Below are 23,441 nucleotides of genomic sequence, written 5' to 3' on the forward strand. Positions count from 1 at the left end.
ATATGCAACCTAGACATAAGTGTTGTTTACATTTTAATGGATTTAATACTAGTTTTTTCCTATGCACATATTTTTAAATGGTTGATGCTGTGGTATATGTACTGTTTTATATCCTGATTTTCTTACTTAATCTACTTTGTTGAATTTAAAAACCTATTAATGGGTGCATTCCAGTTTATGGATGTAGTATAATTTAATCATTTCTCTATTTAAACAATATCTAGGTTATTGCATTTTTTCCGTTATCAATAAACTTCTTTGAATAGCTTTGTATATGAACTCTCCTTACGTCTTTAGGTCTTTTTGGATCAAGAGTTAAGCACATTTTAAGATGTTTGATGCAAGTTGCCAAACTGCTTTTCAGTAAATCTTTAATATCAATTTCTTTTTAAAAAGGTATCCATGAAAAGACAGTAATTCATTTAAGTTGTTCATGAAGTATTCATGTATCCTCTACCATGCACCAGACACTTGCTAGGTACTTGCAGAACCTCAGTGAGCAAAGGAGACAAAGATCCCTTAATTCTAGAGAAGACAGTCAATACAAAAGTATAATAAAAAGTATATAACATTATAAATATAGAAATCAAGCAGTAAGAATCAAACCTCACAACTGAAGTTTGAATTGTTTCATAACCAACTTGTTTAATAATGGGGTTTTTTTGGCTAAACTTTCCCAGTCATTAAGGTTTATTTATTTATGAAGAAACACAGCCCAGGCAATACTTCACCCTCCATGAAGGAATTTCCTGGTTTTGTTCTCTAAAATTCTCATATGTGTATCACTAAACTGATTCATCCTGAAACAATGTGTTTCCAAAATTATGCCCAGATGGCACAGCAGGACAAATCATGAAGTAGGTACGGCTTTTCCTGCAGGCCCCTAGCATTCTTCTGTACCACTTTCCCTCTGGACAGCACCTTTCCTTGGTCTTTAAAAACCTGGTCTCCAAAAGAAACCAAAGGAACTTAATTATAATAAGGGTTAAATGACGTATTATCTTTTCCTTCCTTAGAGTATTTAGACTTCAACGGAAAACAAAGCCTTACACAGTAGTCCCCCCTTAACAGTTGGGTGATATATTCCAACCCCCCAGTGGATGCCTGAAACCACGGATAGTATTGAACGTTATATGCGTTATTTTTTTTTCCAGTACATACACACTTATGATAAAGTTTAATTTCTAAATTAGGCACAGCAAGAGATTAACAACAATAGCTAGTAAAAAAATAGAACAACTATAACAATATACTATAGTAAAAGTTATGTGAACGTAGTCTCTTTCAAAATATCTTGTGGAAATTTAATGCCTTTTGCATCTTAACTAAGCACTTATCACACTCTATAGCTGTAACTTTTGCAGTTTCAGGTATGACAGCAAAACTAGCACAAATTTCTTTTTCCCTCTTCACAATTTCAAGGATAGAAGATTCATTCTTACCGTACAAGTTAGCAACCTCAGCATAGGATTATTTTTCCTTCCTTAATAAGTTGAGAACTTGCATCTTTTCACTTAAAGGAAGCACTTTACGGCTTCTCTTTGGCATATCCAAGTTGCCAGCATCACTGCACTTGTACTTTGGGCCATTATTACGTAAAATATGGGTCACTTGAACACAAGCACCATGATAACCAAGACGGTGTTCTGATAACCAAGATAGCTACTAAGTGACTAACAGGCCAGATCTGTGGATGATTCCCATCTGGGGTGGGACAGAGCTAGACAACGTGAGATTTCATCACACTACTCAGAATGGTATGCAATTTAAAACTTAAGAATTGTTTATTTCTGTAATTTTCCATTTAATATTTTGGGGCCCAGCTGACCAAGGTAACAACCCAAGGAAAGCAAAACGTTGGATAAGGGGGGACTCCTGTACTAAAAAAGAAAAAAAAAAATCAACCTTAGTTGATTACTTCCTCTTGGGCTTTAACAATCACATAGGAGAAACTTCTCTAGATTAGAGACTCACATTTTTCTACACTGGTATAATAACAAGAGGCTAATTCGGTGACTGAATCCAGGTGACTTCAGAATAATAAATAATATAGCTAACATTTACTGGATGCTTATCGTGTGTTGGGCACTGCGATAAGGATTTTACTCATCACTGCAGCCCTATAAAACTGTTATTCCAACTGTGCAGATGAAGAGATGAGGCTCAGGGAGGTTAAGCAGTTGGCTGAACATTATAGAGCTGGTAAATGGTAGGGCCAGGGCATAGCTCAGGCTGTAGGATTCCAGCACTCATCCTGTAGCTCTACTGGTCTCCTTCCTAAGAGACCTAGGAGGGTCCCATGTCAACCTTTCCTGGGCCACCTAACCATATTCTCCTCTACACATTAGCTAATATGCCAACATAACTTCATTTAATGTAATGCTTGCTATGAAATGCAAATAAATGAGAGAAGAGGGAACTGTAAGACGCTATCAACTATTTCTACTTTGGCAATGAATACAAGATGTGGAAGCACGTTTGGGTTAAAGTGATGAGAATGAAACAATGGAAACCTTGGGATAGGATAGTGCAGTCTGAGATGAGGACAAAGTATACACGGGAAAGGGGACCTTGCCCAAGACAAGGCACCACAGGGAAATGCATAGTGTGTTTTTCCAGCTGGCCCTGGCTCAGGAAAATGTCCTGAAAGCAATGCTTCTCAGAGCAGGGTCTGTGGACCATCTACATTAGAAATGCTTGGTACTAGTTTAAAATACAGACGCCTCAGCCTCTAGTCAAGTGATACTTCTGCAGCGAAGTGTAAAAACCAGTGTTCTGGAAGTTGGACACACCCTTTAAGAGGGAGAAGTGTCATGAAGGGTGTGGGTAGGAAATGTGGACAGAAAGGAGGAGAACAGAGTGCCCAAGCCATTGCCTTGGTAAGAGTGGTTCTGGGGGCCAGAAAAGGGTGGGCACATGAGAGTCTCAGGCCACTCTCTCTAGTACTGTCCTGTTCCCTCTCTATTCCTTTTCCTCCTGCCCACCGCTTTCTCAGTCACTGGGCACCCCAAGTCTCTTGGCAGCCCAGGATCCCAAGAAGCACGGGATGCAGGACCTAGGCTCCAGTAAACCATCACATCCCACGTTACCCCCTCTGCCTACACCCTCCCCTGCCTCTGGGTGTGAGGTTTCAGCAGAGGCTCTGAAAACCTCCAGGGGCTGCTGAAATGGCAGCTTCTAGACCACCAACCTGGATAGTCGCTGTAAAAATTTCTGGGGTCTTTAAGCAGTACAGAAAGAGCCCCAAAGGGGAAAAGATGGTTTGTCAGCATAAAAAACCAACACTGAAAATGTGAACATGAATTCCCTACTACCAATGTGAGGAGAGGTCTTCCAGGCAGGAATGTTTTTTTTTTTTTTCAATTCTGCATTGTAATACAGATCCCTTTGTAATGAAGAAAAGGTAGAGGCTTCTCTAATCCCTTTAAAGACAAGTCAGAAGCCTGAGGGAAGGGCAGTCACATTTCATAATGACTAATTAACTTGCTTGAATTGCAACTTGCAGTAGAAAAGTTTCCCAGAGAAATCATATTCTTTTTTTTTTTTTTGACAATTCTCCAGAGGAAGGCAAGTATAAGCAAGATATTAAACCACATCGTACTTTGTTCTCACAAAATACTGTTTGTTGTTGCATTACCAGTGACTCAAAGATTCTCATTAATTTTCCAGGACTTTTAGTGGCTTTTTAGCCACTAAAACAAATGTTATATCAATGGAACCAAATATAGGTGGTATTAAATATAATGCAAATTAGAAGTGGCACACAGAAAGTACCCTTGCAAAAATTCTGTTATTTGTAACTAGAGATTTCTGATTCATTCATATTGAGATGGATTATAAATTTGTAGATTTGTGGTTACTAAACTGGGTTAAACATATACACAATATTCCTTGAAATACTAATCATTTTAGACCCTTCATCTGGATTTATTTAATCTTTGGGTCCTGTCCCTAATAAACCACCAGGGTTTTGTAGAATAAAAAGCAATTCATAAGAGTTTCACAATTTCTCTGAGGTTTGCAATCCGGTAATAGAGAATAAAGATTATGCTTTTTCATGAGGAAGTAATAATCTCCTGTATTAGTTTCCTATTGCTTCTGTAAAATGTTAGCATAAATTCAGTAACTTAAAACAATACAAAGGTATTATCTAGTAGTTATGGAGGTGAGAAATCCAAAATAAATATCACTGGGCCAAAACCAAGGAATCGGCAGGACTGTGTTCCTTCTAGAAGCTCTATGAGAGAGTTTCAGTGCGTTTTCCAGACTCTAGAGGCTGCCTGCATTTCTTGGCTTGTAGCCTCATCTTTCATCTTCAAAGCCAGAAGTATAGCATCTGCCAATCTCTTTCTCTGACTCTGACCCCCCTGCCTCCTTCTTATAAAGACCCTTGAAATTTCGTCCCTGTAATTTAGGATAATCTCTCCATCTCAAATCCCTTTTGCCATATAAGGTAATCTATACACAAATTCCAGGGATTAGAGCATGGTCATCTTTGTGGGGTCATTATTGTCCTACCATGTCTCCTCACCTAACCACCCACTACCAACAATTGCAATTTTTACCAACTACACAAGTTTTCCCTGCGATAGGTGCAAGCAAAAGAAATAAAATCTGGTTCTCTTAAGCAGAAAGAGAATTATGGGAAAGATAGCTGGAAAGTAGTAGAAAGGCTGGCAAAATGATCACGGGCAGGATCCAAGGGCTGCAGGAACTAGAACCACAGCCAAAATCGCAGCCTAGGAAGAATCTGGTGAGAACTCTGCAGCTGGCACTGTGGTCACTGCCACTGCCTGCCCTGTGCCCTGGACACTCCACTGGTGCTGCTGCTACCAGACCCTGGATATAGCTGCTGCACCCATATTGGATTCTAAGCGATTTCCTGGAGCTGTGTGTCCTGTGCGAGGTGGGGAGGAGGGCATCTGATGAGCTAGGCTCAGGTCATCTGCTTGCAGCTACTTGCTGGCTGTGGGGAGAGGGGGGCCTCTGCTCCATTGAGGCTACCACAGTGGGAAGCCCTACTGGCCTCCTACCTACCCTAGGATGCCCACAGAGTAAGTCCTGGTGCTGGGCAACTGAAAAATGGCAAATGTCCACTAGACTGTTCAGACTCAGGAACAGGAACACGCTGGCTTGACAGCAAGGTTGCACCTCTGAAGAATCCTAAACCACTGCGTAAAACTTGGAAGCTGCCTATTCTTGCACATAGAATTTTGCTACACTTTGACATCAGACCTTCACCTCTGTGTGGTCCATGTCACTCAAGAAAATGTCTAGGTGGCTGCTGCTTTTTACCTTTTCCTTCTCTTATTCTTTCTCTTTAACAATATGATTGCCATATACATATTTCTTACCTTCTTTACTCTCTATGTACCAAGTACTTACAGCCTAGGAATATAAGCATGAAGACGGTCCCTTGAATATGCCTAGGCACGACCTCCTATCATTAATATACACGGATAACTCATGAAATGATTCATAGTTTGACTTGTTTTTCGAGGTGTGATAAAGAGTTTGTTCTGATGTATTGTTTTCTCTGCCCTGGGCTTCTGGTGCCTATTTGATAGGTCCGGCCACTGTCTTTTGCTTTGCCATCTGACATGGACTGGGGTCAAATCTTCACGCTTGGCCCAATAATGTTGAATTCCAACCACAGAGCTAAATTGGCCTAGGGAGATAGCATGTAAATGCTGTGAATAGCTGAGATTATTAGAAGAAGGAGAATAGAAAGAAATCAAAAGGAGATGTTTATGTTTTAAGAAAAACAAGATGGAAAAAAAACCCTTCACTAACTTGAAAAACACACCTTTAATGTGGCTCCTCTTTCTTAAATATCTAGAAACTTCTGAAAGAGAAAGATCTAGAAAGGTCCCTGTGTCGGCTCTGGTCAAACCTCTAAGAAGCAGGCCTTGATTAGTGTGGCTCTGACACCAAGACTGGCAAGGACAAAAATAAACAAAGAAGCATTATAAATGTCCATACCCTTTGGCCCAGTAATTCCACTTACAGAAATCTAGCCTTAGGAAATAAGCAGAGCTATGGAAAGGAGTCTTATGTGCAATGATATTTATTTAAAAGCTAATCATAAAAGTAAGAATTTGGTAACAATCTAAAAGTCCAATCATAGCAATAGCTAATGCTTATTAAGCTTTTAATTTGTATAAGGCATGGTACTAAGTGCTTTGTATGAACTATGTCATCAAACCTCATGAATGAAGCGTTGTTATTACCCAATTTTACAAATGAAGATACTGAGTCACAAAGCAGTTAAGCAACTTGCCCAGGGCCAAGCAACTCCAAGTGGTAGAGCCGGGATTTGAACTGAGTTTCATCTGAATCCAAAGCTGGTTATTTGAAATCACCAAGCTATACACTTTTTTAATGGAGGATGATTGAATAAACACAGTACAAACATCATGAAATATTAAATTGCCATTAGTATGATGATTTTGAACAATTTTTAAAAAAATTTTAAAATGTTCATGATATAATATTAAATTTAAAAATCCCAGACACAACATTTAGTAAAGAGCATGATCTCAACTAGGGTACAGATATACACAAAAGACTGTTAACAAATGTAAAAAAATGATTGTTTCTAGTTTGTGAACAAATGTAAAATTATATTTTCTTTTTCATACTCTTCTATACTTTTCAAGCATCCTACAGTTAGCAAGTATTGCTTGTATAAAAGGGAAATAGTTGGTGTTCAGAAGAAGATAACTCTAGGCTGGAAGAGTCTGAGAATCAGTGCTCAATGGGTTAGCCCAACCATCGTCCACTGTGGTGGGTTCCGAGCCCTACAAGGCCAGGCAGCTCTAACACACTGGCCAGCCCCCAGGGAGCAATGGCTAAGTCTCAGCATGGGAGCACTGCTTGCAAGGCTGACTCAGCTGCCCCATCTGGAGCCATCCTGCTACAAAAGTGAGATTATTAATTAATGGAGCCAGTGACCAGCACAAATTACATGCCAGAACCAGGGAGGAATTTTCACTCTTGGACCTCTACCTAGGTGACTTTGGACAAGTCATTTATCCTTTTTATGCCTTTGTTTCCTCATCCATAAAATGAGGACAGTAGTACTATCTACCTGATTGGGTTGTTGTAAGAATTAAATGAGAGAAAGCATGTAAAGTCTAGTACAGTATCTGGAACATAATTAGTACTCGATAAATCATCACTTTAAAAGAATAACAAAACACACTTTGCCCCATGATAGACGTAGAGGGAAAGGCTGAGGAGGCTGATTTAACATTATCCCTAAGAAACAGATGGAATACATTATTGCTAAAACTAATTCCTTTTGAGTGGATTTGATTAAATTAAGCTGGTATTGGGTAGGCCAAAGAATGTAGTTATGCTTCTAGTTTTGTCCAAGAACAAGAAACTGCATCTTTTTTTAAAACCATTCTAAACTCCCTATAAACATACTGCCTTCTGTTAAGACTAACTCTAGTGTCCAATGTCAGTGTGTATAAGTTATATAAAAATTCTTACCAAATTAGAGATGATTTGGGGTTTCTGAGTATACTCAAATATATGCTGTGAGAGTAATAAAGCATAATTTAATATTCCGCTGCAGGGACAGAACTGTCTCTTTACAGACATAACACTGCAGATATTAAATAAATAACAAAAATACCATGAGATTTTTTTCTAGCATTTTAGGCAATACACTGATGATTAGAGTTGATATAAACAATGTTTTTCAGTCATGGCAGGTGGATTAAGGGGATGTATTAGAGGGTTTTTCCTCTTTTATTTTTCTTATTAAAATTATTTTTTCCTATTATAGTTACTGCTTTTATAATAAAAAATATTAAGTATGATTTAAGAAGAAATGACCTAGCCACTTGGTGGCAGTATGTCATGAAGATAATAGTCTATATGGCTTCATTTCAGTCCTTCGCTTAAAAATTTTGTCATTGACATATATACACTACCAAGTATAAAACAGGTAACTAATGAGAACCTACTGTATAGCACAGGGAACTCTACTCCATGATCTATGGTGACCCAAATGGCGAGGAAATCTAAAAAGAGTGGATATAGGTACAGCGTATATACGTATAACTGATTCACTTTGCTGTATAGCAGAAACTAACACAAGATTGTAAAGCAACTATACTCCAATAAACATTAATAAAAAAAATTTGTCATTGGCTTGATTTCTTCTCTGACAGTTTTGTTTATAAATTGTCTTACTTCAGATATCTGATTCTTTGTGAAATTACCCTCTTACAATTAAGCATCTCTTTTAACTGACTTTAATTTAATCTAATTTAAATTAATACACCTGGTTGATTTGAAACTATGATAACAAAAAGACTCTAAAGGAAGATTATGTTTATTCTCTATTACGGCTAATAAAGCCCTAGTCAGATATGAAAATTATTTTTATGTGATGCAAATTAATAACTGACGTTTCATGCCAAATAACCACCTGTAGTTTATACAACAGAATTATATTAACCTGTATTAAAAGCCAACAGCACCATATATATTTTAAATAAAAATGCTATCTTTAAAATAATGAAAGTGAAAACAAAAATAATCCAGCAACATATGCTGTAAACCCATGATTTTGCAAAATTGAAAGTTGTGTTACATTTTAATGTAATATTTTTCTTAAAATTGTAAACTAATGTAGATGCAGACTCCTGCTCGGGCTCCCTGAGAATGAACATAAGCCTGTAAAATACTAATTTAGATGAATAAACCTGGCTGTTGACCACTGGGGATGGAACCACATACTTAGGGAAAAAAGAGACGTAGTGAAGCACTGAGGAGCCAGAAAGAGCTTCTGATTTGTCACAATCCACAGTGAAACATTTCCCTCTTGCTGTGGAGAAGTGAGAATAAAAACACAGGAAAGAACTTTTGGCTTTTCTGATGTTTTCATCTTCTAAAATTCCCTACCCATTGTTCTTAGAAAACTACTCTTCAATCGAACCTGTGTTTGCACCCAGATCAGCCTTTTTAAAACATTTCCAAAGACCCATAGGAATCTTTTTATCGGAACTCTGTGATATTTTTCTCAAAGAGAGTTGCCCTGGCCACATAGCTTGTTATACAAGCCTATGATATCTCCGTAGCAGTTAAGGACACCTCAAGTTGTGATTTCTCCCTGGCCCCCAAAGTGATTCTTTTAATAGAAGAATTTGAACACTGAAATCAGAATGTCTGAATAAGTAGGGCTTGAGGCCCTCTTGGAGATCCAGAGCTTAGAACCATTTTCAGGAATATCTTCTGTCAGCTGGGAGAATTGTGTCCTTGAAGTCACCTCTGGCAGCTTTTAATTATCAGGAGGGAGGAGGTGGGTAAGGAAACTCCAGGACTCTTTTTTTCTCTTTTATAAATTTATTTATTTTATTTTATTATTATCATTATTATATTTTTGGCTGCATTGGGTCTCCATTGAGGTGAGGTGTGCGGGCTTCTCATTCGGTGGCTTCTCTTGTTGCAGAGCATGGGCTCTAGGCGCGCGGCCTTCAGTAGCTGTGGCACGAGGGCTCAGTAGTCGTGGCTCCCAGGCTCTAGAGCACAGGCTTCAGTAGTTGTGGCACACGGGCTTAGTTGCTCCGCGGCATGTGGGATCTTCCCCGACCAGGGCTCAAACCCGTGTCCCCTGCATTGACAGGCGGATTCTTAACCACTGAGCCACCAGGGAAGCCCATCCAGGACTCTTCTGAGTTCAGGCTGAAAACAAGTTAGCTACCAAGGCAGCTGACCCCAACCTGGTCAGAAGATTTCATTAGCAGTGTTCTGACAGGCTTTACGGGTAGACAGGGCTGGCCAGGATCCTTGCCCGTGGGGAAGGAGCAGAGGGAAGTCATTAATGGCATTCCACCCTTATGTTATAACCTCAAAGTGTCTGCTAATCAAAACTGGGCTTCTTATATGAAGCCAAGAGGCTGTTCACAAACAGCATCTCTAAGACTGTGCAAAGGCAAAAGTGACACATCTTGGAGACTTTTAAGGAAACCTAAATTTTATTGCATCATCTATTGGAAGGAATCAAGTAGAGACCAGTTGTGTGTTTTTTTCTGGCTCGGTGAATGAAATAAAGCTCCTTGGAATTTGTTGCCTAGAAGCCTCATGAAATTAGTGGACACACCTTCAAGTCTTACAAACCCTAGGTAGTTTTCATTGTCCTTTGAATGTTTCCTCCTTTAGGATTTACCCAATTTAATAAAAAGAAGAAGACACACACACACACACGCACGCACACACACGCACGCGCACACACACACACACACACACACACACACACACACACACACACACACACACAGGTTTTTGCTTTTACTCCATCTTTCCAGCCTATTAAAGTTACTGGTTTGCTTTAATCATCTCCAAACAAGTGAAGAAACTCTCTTAGGAAATTGGGTAACCTGAGTGCAAAAAATAAAAAGCTGACACTATTTTCTTTTTGTTTAAGTTCCCCAGGTCACACTGAAATCATTTCAACATGATACTCAGAATTCTGGGCTTCTAATTGCTTCCATCTTTGAAGGACACCTTACTTCTGGTAAGAAAATACTGCTTAGGTTTGTTGAGTAGTCTTTACTAATCATCCATCTGAATGCTCCATGCTGAAAAATCATGTGTCAGGCATACGTTTCTTGACAGTAAGATATGCCACATGCTTTCCATAGGAAAATAATCACACAAAAATCTGCTTAAAATTGAATGTAAGGAGTGGTTTAGGTAGATTTTGCTAGCTTTGCTCTGGGTTAGATACACGTTCAGTTCAATTGCTGCTGGGGCTCAAGACCTCAAAAATTCTTCCCAAAAAATACCATTATGTGAGCGTCTACCATGTGCTAGGAATTTCATATACACCATCTTTTTCAATCTTCAAAATCGTCATCGATCTTCAAAGCAACCTGTTGAGGTAAGTGCTATGTATCTATTTTACAGATGGGAAAACTGGAGCTCAGAGAGGTTGAGGAACTTGTTTGGACTAAAATTCAAATACAATTTTCAAATCCTGAAGTCTGTGCTCCTTCTCTTATGTAAACCAGCTCCCATTTTATTTGTTAGTATGACTTTGTATTTTCCATTGATAAGCATATCTAAATGTTTCAGGCATAAAAAAGATACTAGATTAGGTTGTAGAGCATTTATCTCCTTGCATAGACATCTGGCAAGAATAGTATAAAAACTTTGGCAGGTGATATTGACATTCTTTGGACTTCTGTTTATTTATTCAAAAAATATTCTATGTTGCCAGGCACATATTTTATGTGCCAGGCACTATTCTGAGTACTGGGGAATCAGCAGTGAAAAAGATGAACAAAGGCTCTGTCTTCATGGAGCTTCCATTCCAGATAGACAGGGTGGGGTGGGGGAAACCACAAACAAAAAAAAAGAAAAGGAAGGTGGCAGCAAGTGTTATAAAGGAAATGAAGCAATGTAAGGGTACTCTGAATTTGTGTTATGTGAATCAATTACGGGCCAAGTGCTTAGGTTCAGCACAGATCCCTAATTACAAATGCCTGCACAGACCTGCACCTTGATATTTCTGTGGGAATTGTGGAGGCTAGGAACCATGGCTGCTCTGTGAGATAGGTATTATTTTACAGAGGAGGAAACTTGAGCTTCAGCAAGTTCATTATTATGCTCTGATGTTACGGAGCTGATAAGCAGCAGCATCTAGTTCGAACCCAGGTATCTCAGGTTATTCTCTTGGTGACTCTGCTCTACTCCTCAAACCCCTTTACCTGGCCCCATGTTAACTTGGGAATTCCTCATTCTCCTCCAGGACTAATGCACAAGGATATGTGGAAGCCAGTACCTCCTGTTAGTTGCTTGAAATCCTTAGCAATAGTATTGTAGTCCTAGGAAAACACTAATTCCATACCCCACTGGGACTTTGGAGCGAAATAAGCCACACTGGCCCTGGCCCACCAGTGGCTTTAGAAGAGGGGCTGGACAGCATGGAGACCCCCAAGTGCATGTTAGGTGCAGCTGGGGAATAACTAGGCCAGGGCCAATTCAGTGTCTGACACATGGTAAGTATCCGATAAACGTCTGCCAAAGCTGGGGAGGAAGGAGGATGGAAGGGGCCAATACCCAGCATGGCTCAGAACCAACTCCAGCATGACAAGGCATGTCCAAGTTAAAGTTTACATTTGAAAATAGAAAATAGGGTTTTTCATGTACTAGGGAGAAAATAGGATGAGCCTGGTAGGTAACACATGCCGAATATAATAATTATTTAAAGATTACAGGTGATTAATTCCACTTCAAAATTCAAAAAAAGCACTGTTTTTAAAATAAAATGCCAGTGTAAGATATATGGCAATTTGGATTTCTCTCATAACAAATATTGTTCTAAGTAGAGTGAAGGTTCTTTTTTAGCAGGAAAAAATTCATGAACAATAAATTTCGAAGAATGGTGACAAGTTGTACATAACTTCCGTCTTGTACAAAAGGTTAAAAAAAAAACACAACTCAGTTGTGATTGTGGCCAGCTTTAGACTCTGTCGCAAGCAATTGGGAATTCTCACTCGTGCCAAACAAACCAAGTGATGTTTATCACTAAACTTTTTTTATATAAAATATGCAAGCACAAGCTCAGAAAAATGTCTAATGCTGACCACGTTTGCCAGAGACTCAATTCACTGACATCACATATATGCAGCCCAATTCCCTCAAACAAAAGGTATTGTGCAGTTTGGAAGGGCAGTCACTTTACAGTCCAAGGTAAAGGTTAATTTTATTTCCCCTTCCTATTTCCTTTGAGATCAATGACCTTCACTTGGAGCAGAGTAGAAGAACAATGATTCTGGCGTCACACAGATGGAAATTATACCTAAAATTATTTTTCTTTCCTCTCAGAGAATAGGCAACAAGACATTGGGCTTCTATTAGGAATGGTCTTCTTTGCCGTTATTTTATCAATTCTTTCTTTGATTGGGATATTGAACAGATCGCTCAGAACTGGGTAAGTTTTTGTAGAATTTGTTTTCTCATTTAGACATATATTGGTACCATCAAAATGTAGTCAATTCTATGATTTACTAGAAAAATTCATCAACATTTTTCTTGAGAGAAAGACAAAAGAAACTGTTCAATGGGTACCCACCCATGCCAAACTATTTACAAATGTCATTCATTTAATCCTTGCAAGATCCTGCCAGAAAAGCTCAGTGGCCTATTTTACAGATGACTTACACGAGGCTTAGAGAGGTTAAGTGCTCAGCCCAAGGTCACCAAACACTAAGCCAGGAACAGCTCACGTCTCAGCCCATGTTCTGTCTTTCCTTAGGCAGCCTTCTCATTGTGCCCTCAAGTCTGTCTACAGTGCCTGAATTCTTCACAGTAGTTTAAGTCGTAACCTACCTCAAGTTCTACCCAAGCAAATCCCCTGAATCAATGTGAAGAGAAGTGTGGCAATGTGTGAATTCATCACTTTGATACCAATCGTGTTAGTGTTTTAGCATCCAGCCCCAATGCCCATTCCCCTTGGCCTCCTTCAGTCATTTTTTTCCAATATGGTATTAGTATAATAAAGATCAATGCCTAATTATTTTAAAATGAGACTTTGAGGGAAGCAAGGCCTTTGACACCCTAAATTTTACCAGATGCACTGAGTAGTTCTAATTGGTTAATAAAGTTGTTTGATGTGGCAGTCCCCCAGTTCGTCTAGTGACGCACAAATTTAACACATGTGAATGTTCTTTGCCTAATTGGCACTGAGTTTCTATTTCTTGCCATCACTTGCTTCATGAGATAATCCTTCTTTCTTTGAAATTTATAATCAAAATGCAGTAGAGAGATTCAGAATGAGCTATTGTGAATAAGGTACACTAGTGATATATTTTTTAAATTTACATAGGTTTTTTCCTCAAAACCTAAGCTTTTAAATTACACATTAATAAATATATCCCTGGTACCCTTGTGAGGTGAGAAAACTAATATGGAACTTTATTTCAGGTTGTTTTAAAATATACTTGATTATAAAACCCTTTGAAATATCTTAATGTTCCAACTTGTAGTGCATAATCATATTAATATTTGTGTTATTATCCAAAGATGTCCTAGAGAGTGTAAAATTTTAAATAACATTAAGTTTGTTACGAACTAAAAATTAACTTCCTACTGGTAACAATAAATAAGAAAATAAAACAATTCTTTGCTAATTTAATTATTTAAATAAGCATTCTTTTTAAAAAGATAAAACTAGAGATAATTCCAATATTACTGTTTTACATATGAGCAGATACTGTTTTTACTATAACTTTACATTATTTATAAAAGCCTTATTTCAGAAACAGAACTGGAAAATGGAGAGCAAAACAATTTTAAATATAATGAAAACAAGAGTGGTATCTATCTATCTATCTATATATATACACACACACACATATATATTTTTCTCACTGTATCAGTATGCTGTATAAAAACTTTTCTTCAATAGCATGAACTTACTAATTTGGTCTAATTTTAGGTATATAAAGGGAGTGTGAATTATTTAAAAAACTGAACCATAAAACATTGTATAAATATGTGTAAAGAAATTATTTTTTACCCTACAGTTCAAGGTCAAATTGGGCAAGCAAAGTCCATGCAGCTAATTTGGTTGATACTTAGCAAAAGTTCTTAGAGAAGCTGCATAAACAGATATAAGAGTCTGATCTGTTGTGCTGCATTGTTAACACATAATAATGTGCCAGAGATCAGTGTAGTCTCTTCGAAGCTCCCGGGACAACCTTTTTGCTCAAATCAATTTTTACGTAAATGCAGAAAGTGCTTTCAACACCGTTGCAGTGCCAAGGGGTAGCTTAGGAGGAAAAGTGAGGTGTTCACAGCTTCTCACTCTTCCTTCCACCACCCGATCCCAGAGATCCGTAATAAGCACACAGCCTAAGTAAAAACTGGTGTCCTCACCATGCCACACAACTGCAAGCCAACTTCCCAGGACTCCTGCTCCAACTACATAAGGAAAGTCTGGAGCCACCACTATCATCTCAACCCTATTTAGAATCATTACAATTAGAGGAGCTCAAATATTATCGTTTTATTATATGACATTCTCTTCTTTAACATTTCTCTGTGGTTATGGTTCCCTTGGAAAGTTTTACAAAATATCCCTTAGGTTTTACAAACTTTTCCACACTGACATCTCCGCTTATAATGGTTTGCCATATTTAACATGTGTATAGTTTCACTTCCTGGGTGGTTCTCCCATTTATCTTGAATCTAGTGTGAGTGTTTTGTAATGTTCCGGCTTATTAGAGACAGGCAGAGCAATAGAGAGAAGAGGAAAATCTGAAAAGATATTGAATCAACTTTCCACATAACTTTTTAAAGTAAGAGATGGAAATCTTAGTTTCTGCATCGGAAAGTTTGGTTTTAATTATGCATTCCATTCTAGTTGATTTCCTAATCTCCTAGATGATTGCCTGCACCAATCCTCAAGTAAGATGCTTATTCTTAGTCATTTTTTGTTTTTTAGAATTAAAAGAAGAATCTTATTGCTAATACCGAAGTGGCTTTATGAAGATATTCCTAATATAGAAAATAGCAATGTTGTGAAAATGCTACAGGTAACCAAACACCATCAAATACAAACTAAATGGCAGCTGAAACCAAGAGTGCAGTCCAATAATTAGAGTAGAATTTCCATTCAAATAAAGAAATATGTGTGCATATTTTATTTGCACAACTGTATGGCTTATGTAGAGATAAAATTATACATATTTCAAATCATACTTGAGAGATGAGAGAATGGACTAAGGGAAGAAAAGAGAGATGAAAGAGAGAAGCAATGCCATTCAAAAGAGAAGAGTGAATGGAAGATTGTAAGCCAGGTGCCAGAGCCACTTACTTGGTAGCCAAGCAATTGGAAGGTGTCTTCAGGGACAAAAGGAAGAGGGAAGAAAATCTCAATAGATCGAGCCTCAGAGACACAAAGGGGCTTCTGTTTTACATGAGACTGGAGAAGCAGGTGGAGCCCAGGGAGGACACCACTTTGCTCCTGAGACCCAGTGGAATTCGAGAAGATGAATGTGAGGGGACTATGGCAGATGGCGTCACCAGGGGTGGGCCAGGTATCCAGTTTAGCAAAGAATAGAAGGGTGCCCCAGGAAGACCCTGAGGCTGTAGGGGGACTTTGCCAGTTATGGAGGAGCTGCTGCTGATTATGGAAGAGGGGAAGTAATCTGCTATGTGTGCTCCTACACTTTCTGGCTCTCCAGCCTGGCTGTCAAGGGGTTCAAAACTCAGTTGATGGGACAGACACATCATTCAAGCATTGCAATGCAGTGACGTAGTACAGTAACAGAGATGAGACAAAACATGATGAGAGTATAGAGGAAACATATTAAAAGACAGGAAGGAGTTGCTCAGGAGAAACGGAAGACATTCAAAATAGACAGGCTACATGAGCAAAGGCACAGAGGTGAGAAGAGCATGTTGGGTGTTGCTTTGTAGAAACACTTGATGTGAGGAGTGACTGGAATAATGTGGGAATGCAGAGTGGGATCAGATCACAGGAGACCTTATTATGGAACTCAGACTTCATTCTGCCAATCACTAGTTTTCAAACTTGAAAAAAAGTTATTTTTAGCCTAGGAACCCTTTGTTCAAATGATGTGAGGAAGACAAATATTTGTAAAACAAGAAAAAGTGGCTCTTTTTGGAGATCTAGTGAGCCCATTAACCAACTCCTTCCCTAGCCCCAGGTGAGTCCCTAAGGCAACAGTTCTCAGCCTTGGTTGCATGCTAGAATCCTGATTCCCAGGCCACAACCCAGGGTCTTTGGGGGAGGGAGGGCAGGGGGAGACCCAGGCCTCAGCATTTTCCAAAGCTTCCCAAGTGATTCCACTACACAGCCATGCTGAGCACACTGTTAAGGGGTTGAAAACTATTGCTAAAGCCAGTGAGGAGTCAGTGAGGGTGTGTCCATTGGAATAGGAATGGTCCTAGGAAAGAGGCAGAATGGGAAGGTAGAGAAATAAGCATCGTGAGTTGTGGGCCAAGTGTCGAGAAGCAAGGGTCCTTGGTGCTGACTTTGTAGAGGGTCTGTAACATAAGAAGTGGAATGCATCTGTGGAATGTGACAAGGAGCAGGTCACTGGTGGCCCCGGTCCAGGGGTTCAGTTAGAAGTGAATGGAAGGGGACTGAGAGTGGAGACGTCTTTTGAGGAGTGTAGTCTAGAAGGGAAGTAAGAAAGGGGCTATGCTGACACATGATCAAATACTCTCAATACTGATGCGACGAATGTATTAACAGTAGCTCCAGAGCAGTATGGACTCAGAAGCGTGTTTGTACTAAATTGAATGGGCTTGAGAGGACTAGTATGGGGGGGCGGGGGAGGGAGAGGACTGATCAAGTACGACTATGAAGGGATGTGGAGGAAAGTCTCACCTGGAGCAAGTGGAGGGATCCTTGTCTCTGGATCCTTGAAGGAGAGAAAGGGTGTGGACGTGGTTGATTTTGAAGGAGGTAATGTTGCCTACACAGTGGACGGGTGGTCTGGAATAACTGAACCCACATATAGAATAAAGTACACAGTTAACAGCTGACTGAAGGACAAGTACATAGTCACCAAACTACAACTAATAAATACTGTGGTCTTGATATACATTCCACTTAGTCGTTCTGTCTTGCTCCCCCACTAGTTATCCTAGGGAACTGGGGACACTCTGTGATTCAGAGCATTGTCCCTGCCCTCGTTGTGATCAGATCCTCCTCTTCCTTTACTGTCCTCACACTGGAATAGTCCCTGTTGCTCTTCTATGTCCTTCACTATGGTCTGACTCCCATCCACTTCTCCACTCAGCTGCCAGCCTGAAGAGGGGAAAACACCGCCTTCCTCTCAGTTTACTATAGCAACTCTAGTTCCTTTGACTTCATCTGACCCACGACTACATGTCTGCCCTTCCCAACCCAAACCTGGCAAGTGCCTTGGGGAGGCAGAGCCGATGAAAATTTGAACGACCCTTCATGCTGCTTTATTCAAGGTCTTTGTCTTTGTCAAACTTCCTTCCCATTCTGGGCTCCTGGAATTAGAAATGAACCTTAGGGTTTCCTTCAGATGAGGTTTTGCTTTCTGCCCAAAGACTAAGGAGTAGTGTTCTAGTCAGTTCAGGCTGCTCCAACCATAGACTGGGTGGCTTAAATGACAAACCATAGACTGGGTGGCTTAAATGACAAACATCTATTTCCTACAGTCCTGGAGGCTGGGAGGTCCAAGATCAAGACACCAGCAGATCTGGTTCCTGGTGACAGCTCTCTTGCAGATGGCTGCTTTCTGGTTGTGTGCTCACATAGCAGACAGAGAGATCAGCTCTCTCGTGTCTTTTCTTATGAGAACGCTAATCCTATTCATGAAGGCTCCACCCCCATGACCTAACTACCTCCCAAAGGCCCCACCTCCTAATACCATCACATTGGGGGTTAGGGCTTCAACACATGAATTCTGGAGGGACTCAAACATGCAGTCCATAGCAAGTGGCTATAATTTTGTAATTGTGTTGGGTGGGAGTTATTTGCCCTGGGAAGCCAGCCATCAGCTGGAAGGCTTCGAGTCCTTTTCTTACCAGAAGAGTCATCAGGCTTTTATACAAAGAAAAACTTTCTTCACCCACCCTCCTGACTGATCATCACAGACATGTCTGACTTGTGAGCAGCTAGCTGCACGCCTTTAGAACCACAGCACAAAGCATTTACTACAACTTTATTCTCAAATGGAAGCAAAATAGGATTCTCCATGCACTATCCCCCACCGCCAACTTTCTTTTATTTAAGCAACAAAGTATTTTCTTGTAGAAAGGAACTATAATATTAAGAAATAGTCCAAAATTTTAAAAGGCCCTGAAATAATTTGCACTTAAATTATTAAAGAGAAAGAGGCTTCTTTCTCTTTAAAATTTTTAAATAAAGGCATGTGCTTACAGCATGGACTATTTTTATTACTCCCTTCCTTCAGTCTCCTCCTGGGAGAATTTAACAAACATTTGGAATGGAGCAGGGTTAACAAAAGACAAAAGGAGGAAATCATATGGGAAGCGAAACAATATGAAGAAAAATTAGGGGGAAAGGAAAGTTGAGGGAAAGCAAAACTCCAGTCCTTACTCAATTATCCAGTTGGCTCCTTTAAACTTCTTTTGTAAAAAAAAAAACAATGTCTTTTCTTTCTAGGAAAAAAGTGAATTTATGAATAGTAATTCCAGAGAACAGGTCCTATATGTTGATCCAGTGATTACAGAGATAGAAATCTTTCTCCCAGAAGAAAAACCCATGGACTACAAAAGGGAAAAGAACACAGGATCCGTGGAGACAAACGACAGCCTGCAGAAGTCACTACTCACCAACACTACAATTGTATATATTCCTGATCTCAACACTGGGTATAAACCCCAGATTTCAAATTTTCTCACTGGGGGAAACCATCTCAGCAATAATGATGAAACAGCTTCCTCAACTCTGGAGCCACCAGCTGATTGCTTAAACCTGGGAAAGAATGCCAGGTTTAAAAAATATCCTAATTTTTCTTTCTCTGTCTCAAGTATGAATTCGCTAAGCAACACACTATTTCTTGAAGAATTAAGCCTCATTTTAAATCAAGGAGAATGCAGTCCTCCAGACATGCAAAACCCTGTAGAAGGGGAAACCACCATGCTTTTGGAAAATGCATCACCAAATGAAACTATTCCAGAACAGACCCTGCTGCCTGATGAATTCGTGACCTGTTTGGGGAGCATGAATGAGGCGTTACCATCTATAAATTCTTATTTTCCACAAAATATTTTGGAAAGCCACTTCAATAGGATTTCACTCTTAGAAAAGTAGAGCTGTGTAGTCCAAAGCTGCCTTGCAATTTGAAGATGGCTCTCTCCCTCAACACAAATTTAATTCTGCCCTATTTTTTTTTAATTGGAGAATTAAGATCTAAAGATAGAACATAATTCATGGCCACAAAAGCAGCAACAATATTAGGGATGCCTCCTATATTTTAGAAGATGTATCAACTATATCTTTTTGAATTTTCCTCATTACAAGGCACAAAACAGATCTCTCTTTTGTATGAAGGATAAATAATACAAAATATGTGGTAGTGAAATAAATGCTGAAAATCATTCTTTGAAATTGAGATATTAGTATTCGCTTACAAGAGGAAAAGCAAGTTTAATTTTCATTTTATTACTTAGTGTTCTCTCGAGTAGATAAAAATACAGCCCACAGACAACAAAATAGGTAAGGGATGGAAACAGAGGAACAATTAATTGCATGTTTACTGTGTTGGGTTTTTGCCCTACGACTTTCTATTCAGATGTTAAGAATTTGATCTTCCTTATTTTGATTTTGGACTGAGAGAGTTGTAAAACAGTGATGTGTGGAAATCACAAGATAGCTGTCTTCATTCCAGTTCAGAGTGATGGCATTGTTCTCCTGTGGTGTAGTTGGTGTATTAATTACACTGTAGTAGATTTATTGAGGTAGAAGATCAACAAGGTGTAATTATTTCTTTTGTATTAGATATCTGTCACAAAATTATTGTTAAACCAGGTATTTTTCCAAATCTAGGATGGCAATACTTGCCACACCTGTCACTGCCCCATATCCTGTGTCTCCTGTAAACATCACCAACTCATCACCACGTGCCTTTCTGCTGAGCCCTAAGGTGGCCTCAGAATCCTCGCAACACGGTGCTCCTCATGGCCACAGTCAATAAGGGCTGGGACTGGAGATGAACTCTATCTGCCAACCAGGTCAATATTGGAAGTAGGTGATCTTAAAAATATAAAATGCATATTTTAATTGAGAAACGGTACCCAGCAGACATCTCTATTATGATTAATTTTTACATCAGGGGGACTTTTTTCTAAAGATCAGAACAATTTGAAAATTGAATAGATTACCCATTGAATTTCTCTTCTTCTAACAGTTGTCAGCAATAATTTATATTCAGATTAGTTTTATTTTAGCAAACAAAGCAGTTAATCAAAAAAGGACCAGTTGTTAGCACATGAGCAAGCTATTTTGTTTTGTTTTGGCTTTTAAAAAAAGAAAAACCACAAAAGCAGTTTTGTTGTCATTAAATGTCCCCATGGGGCTTCCCTGGTGGCGTAGTGGTTGAGAGTCCGCCTGCCAATGCAGGGGACGCGGGAAGATCCCACATGCCACAGAGCCGCTGGGCCCGTGAGCCATGGCCGCTGAGCCTGCGCGTCCGGAGCCTGTGCTCCGCAACGGGAGAGGCCACAACAGTGAGAGGCCCGCGTACTGCAAAAAAAAAAAAATGTCCGCATGAGGAGGATGACCACACATCCTGGTTTGTCCTGGTTTTTGTCTGTTGTCCCAGTGTTAAGTATGGCCAGTGTGCCTTTTCCCTCTCAGAAGCATCTCTTTGGATGATAAATCATTTGGTCACTCATCTATGAAGACTGTTTAATGTCCAACATATAAATGATTTATCACAATTCATCTCTTTTTTTGCCTTGGTGGTCCTCTTTATTTTATATCATTTACTAAAGCCATTGTGCTCCAAAATGAACATACTATTGGTGTAAAAAATATATCTCCTGCTGTGAAATTCTATTCTGTTTACCCTAAAATATGTATATATTTGTTGTACTTCACATATTCTGAAAGGTGTATATTTTAAATCACTAATGAAATGCTAACATTAAATATCTTGACTTGTAAATGATCATATGCCTTTGTGTTATTCCTTACCCAATGGGAGAATACAATGAAGCAAAGAGGCGGGTAGTATTTGAGATAGAAATAACAAAAGACCAAGATGAATCTTTGATGTTTACCAATCTGCTGAAGACATCTGTTAACAAGTGAAAAATATTTTCATAGTGTGTTTCAGTATAACTGTAATCTGCCACACATCAAAAAAGCTTTTGTCAGGCTTATAGGATTGCAGCATTATTTGATCTTCTGTGTGTGCTTTCAATGCAGTCAGTGCTTCCTTTATAACATCTTCTCGTCCCCCTGGAGCAGAAAGGGGGCTGCTTTCTCTTCCTATAGTGTCCTTCTCACACCCACATCACGTTAAGAATGGAGGAGACACTTCTAGTTCCATCCATGCCATTGGCCCTTGTTGGTCCCAATGGACTAAAATTTGAGGCTATACCTATAAACAAAGCAGTATGCTTGCCATTGCCCCAACTCAGAGAAAATTTCAACTGCTTCATCACAATGCAACCTTGGTAAAGGGCAAAGGGTTTTCTTTCTATGATTCTTTTTTTTTAATAAAGTTATTTATTTTATTTATTTATTTTTGGCTGCCTTGGGTCTTCGCTGCTGTGCGTGGGCTTTCTCTAGTTGCTGTGAGCCCGGGCTACTCTTTGTTGTGGTGCGCCTCATCATCGTGGCTGCTCTTTTTGCAGAGCATGGGCTCTAGGCACATGGGCTTCAGTAGTTGTGGCACGCGGGCTCAGTAGTTGTGGCTTGTGGGCTCTAGAGCACAGACTCAGTAGTTGTGGTGCACGGACTTAGTTGCTCCACAGCACGTGGGATCTTCCTGGACCAGGGCTCAAACCCATGTTCCCTGCATTGGCAGGAGGATTCTTAACCACTACGCCACCAGAGAAGCCCATCTTTCTATGATTCTTATTCAACAAGTATTCACTGAAGTGTTGAATGCCCCTACTATGTGTAAAGGCACTTTGAACCAATATAGATGTTAACAAAACAAGCCAAGTCCCTGCAGTCTTTGAGCTTATATTCTAAAAGCAAGAAGCAGATAGCACATGGAACCAAATCACTGCCCTTCAGGGAGCTTTTGGTGGGGAAGAGGGTGAGGATAGGAGATCGAGAGAGGCAGAAAAAAATAAAGAAGAAAAATGCCAGCTAATGAGTGCCATGTAGAGAGGTAAAATGGGATAATGTGATAGAGAAGGACTTGGTGGCCACTTTGTGCTGGGCAGTCAGGGAAGGTCTTTCCCAGGAGGGGACATTGCAATCTGAATCACAGGTAGGAGCTGCATGTGAGAATCAGCTTGCCACTGATAAGTCCCTTTTATAGAAGAATTCTCCAGAGCTAATGTCTCTACTTCTTTCCCTCCTGGACAAGTTGCCCCTAACCCTAGACCTCTGCCACCCCTTCCTCAGTCAGAATTTTCTGTAGCTTTAGGGGACAACTTTGTCTCTTTTCACCTTTCCATCTAGCCTTTGGGCTTATTATTAACTTTCTTTCTCTGAGTCTCACAATCTAAGTTGCTGTTTCCTAAATGAATGTGTCATACTTATTGGAGTGGGTTACGGAGAAAGAGGAAGAAAGAGAGAGAAAAAGCCCCTCGAGATACCATCGAGAGGAAAGAAGGGGAGAGAAATACAAAGAAGGAAAGGTAGATTAGTATGCAGTGATGCTGGAGCAAAATGGAACACCTTGGTCTGGACAATACTGAAGCTGATTAAGGGACATCCAATTTCCTCCTGTTTTTGAATCTTCTTTGCTCCCTACCTCTCTTTT

General features: G+C 39.6%; 1 protein-coding gene across 1 annotated transcript in view; it reads left to right on the forward strand.

The window, feature by feature from the left end:
• The window catches only part of IL23R (interleukin 23 receptor), a 52,996-nt gene extending 33,189 nt beyond the window's left edge, over nucleotides 1–19,807 (forward strand). Inside the window, exons 7-10 of the mRNA XM_060005824.1 lie at nucleotides 10,442–10,531; nucleotides 12,847–12,952; nucleotides 15,467–15,557; nucleotides 19,157–19,807. Coding sequence (XP_059861807.1) covers nucleotides 10,442–10,531; nucleotides 12,847–12,952; nucleotides 15,467–15,557; nucleotides 19,157–19,807 — 938 coding nt within the window. The remainder of the gene's footprint in view (nucleotides 1–10,441; nucleotides 10,532–12,846; nucleotides 12,953–15,466; nucleotides 15,558–19,156) is intronic.
• The last annotated feature ends 3,634 nt before the right edge of the window (nucleotides 19,808–23,441 follow it).

This window comes from Delphinus delphis, chromosome 1 (assembly GCF_949987515.2).
Source record: "Delphinus delphis chromosome 1, mDelDel1.2, whole genome shotgun sequence".
Lineage (NCBI taxonomy): Eukaryota > Metazoa > Chordata > Mammalia > Artiodactyla > Delphinidae > Delphinus > Delphinus delphis.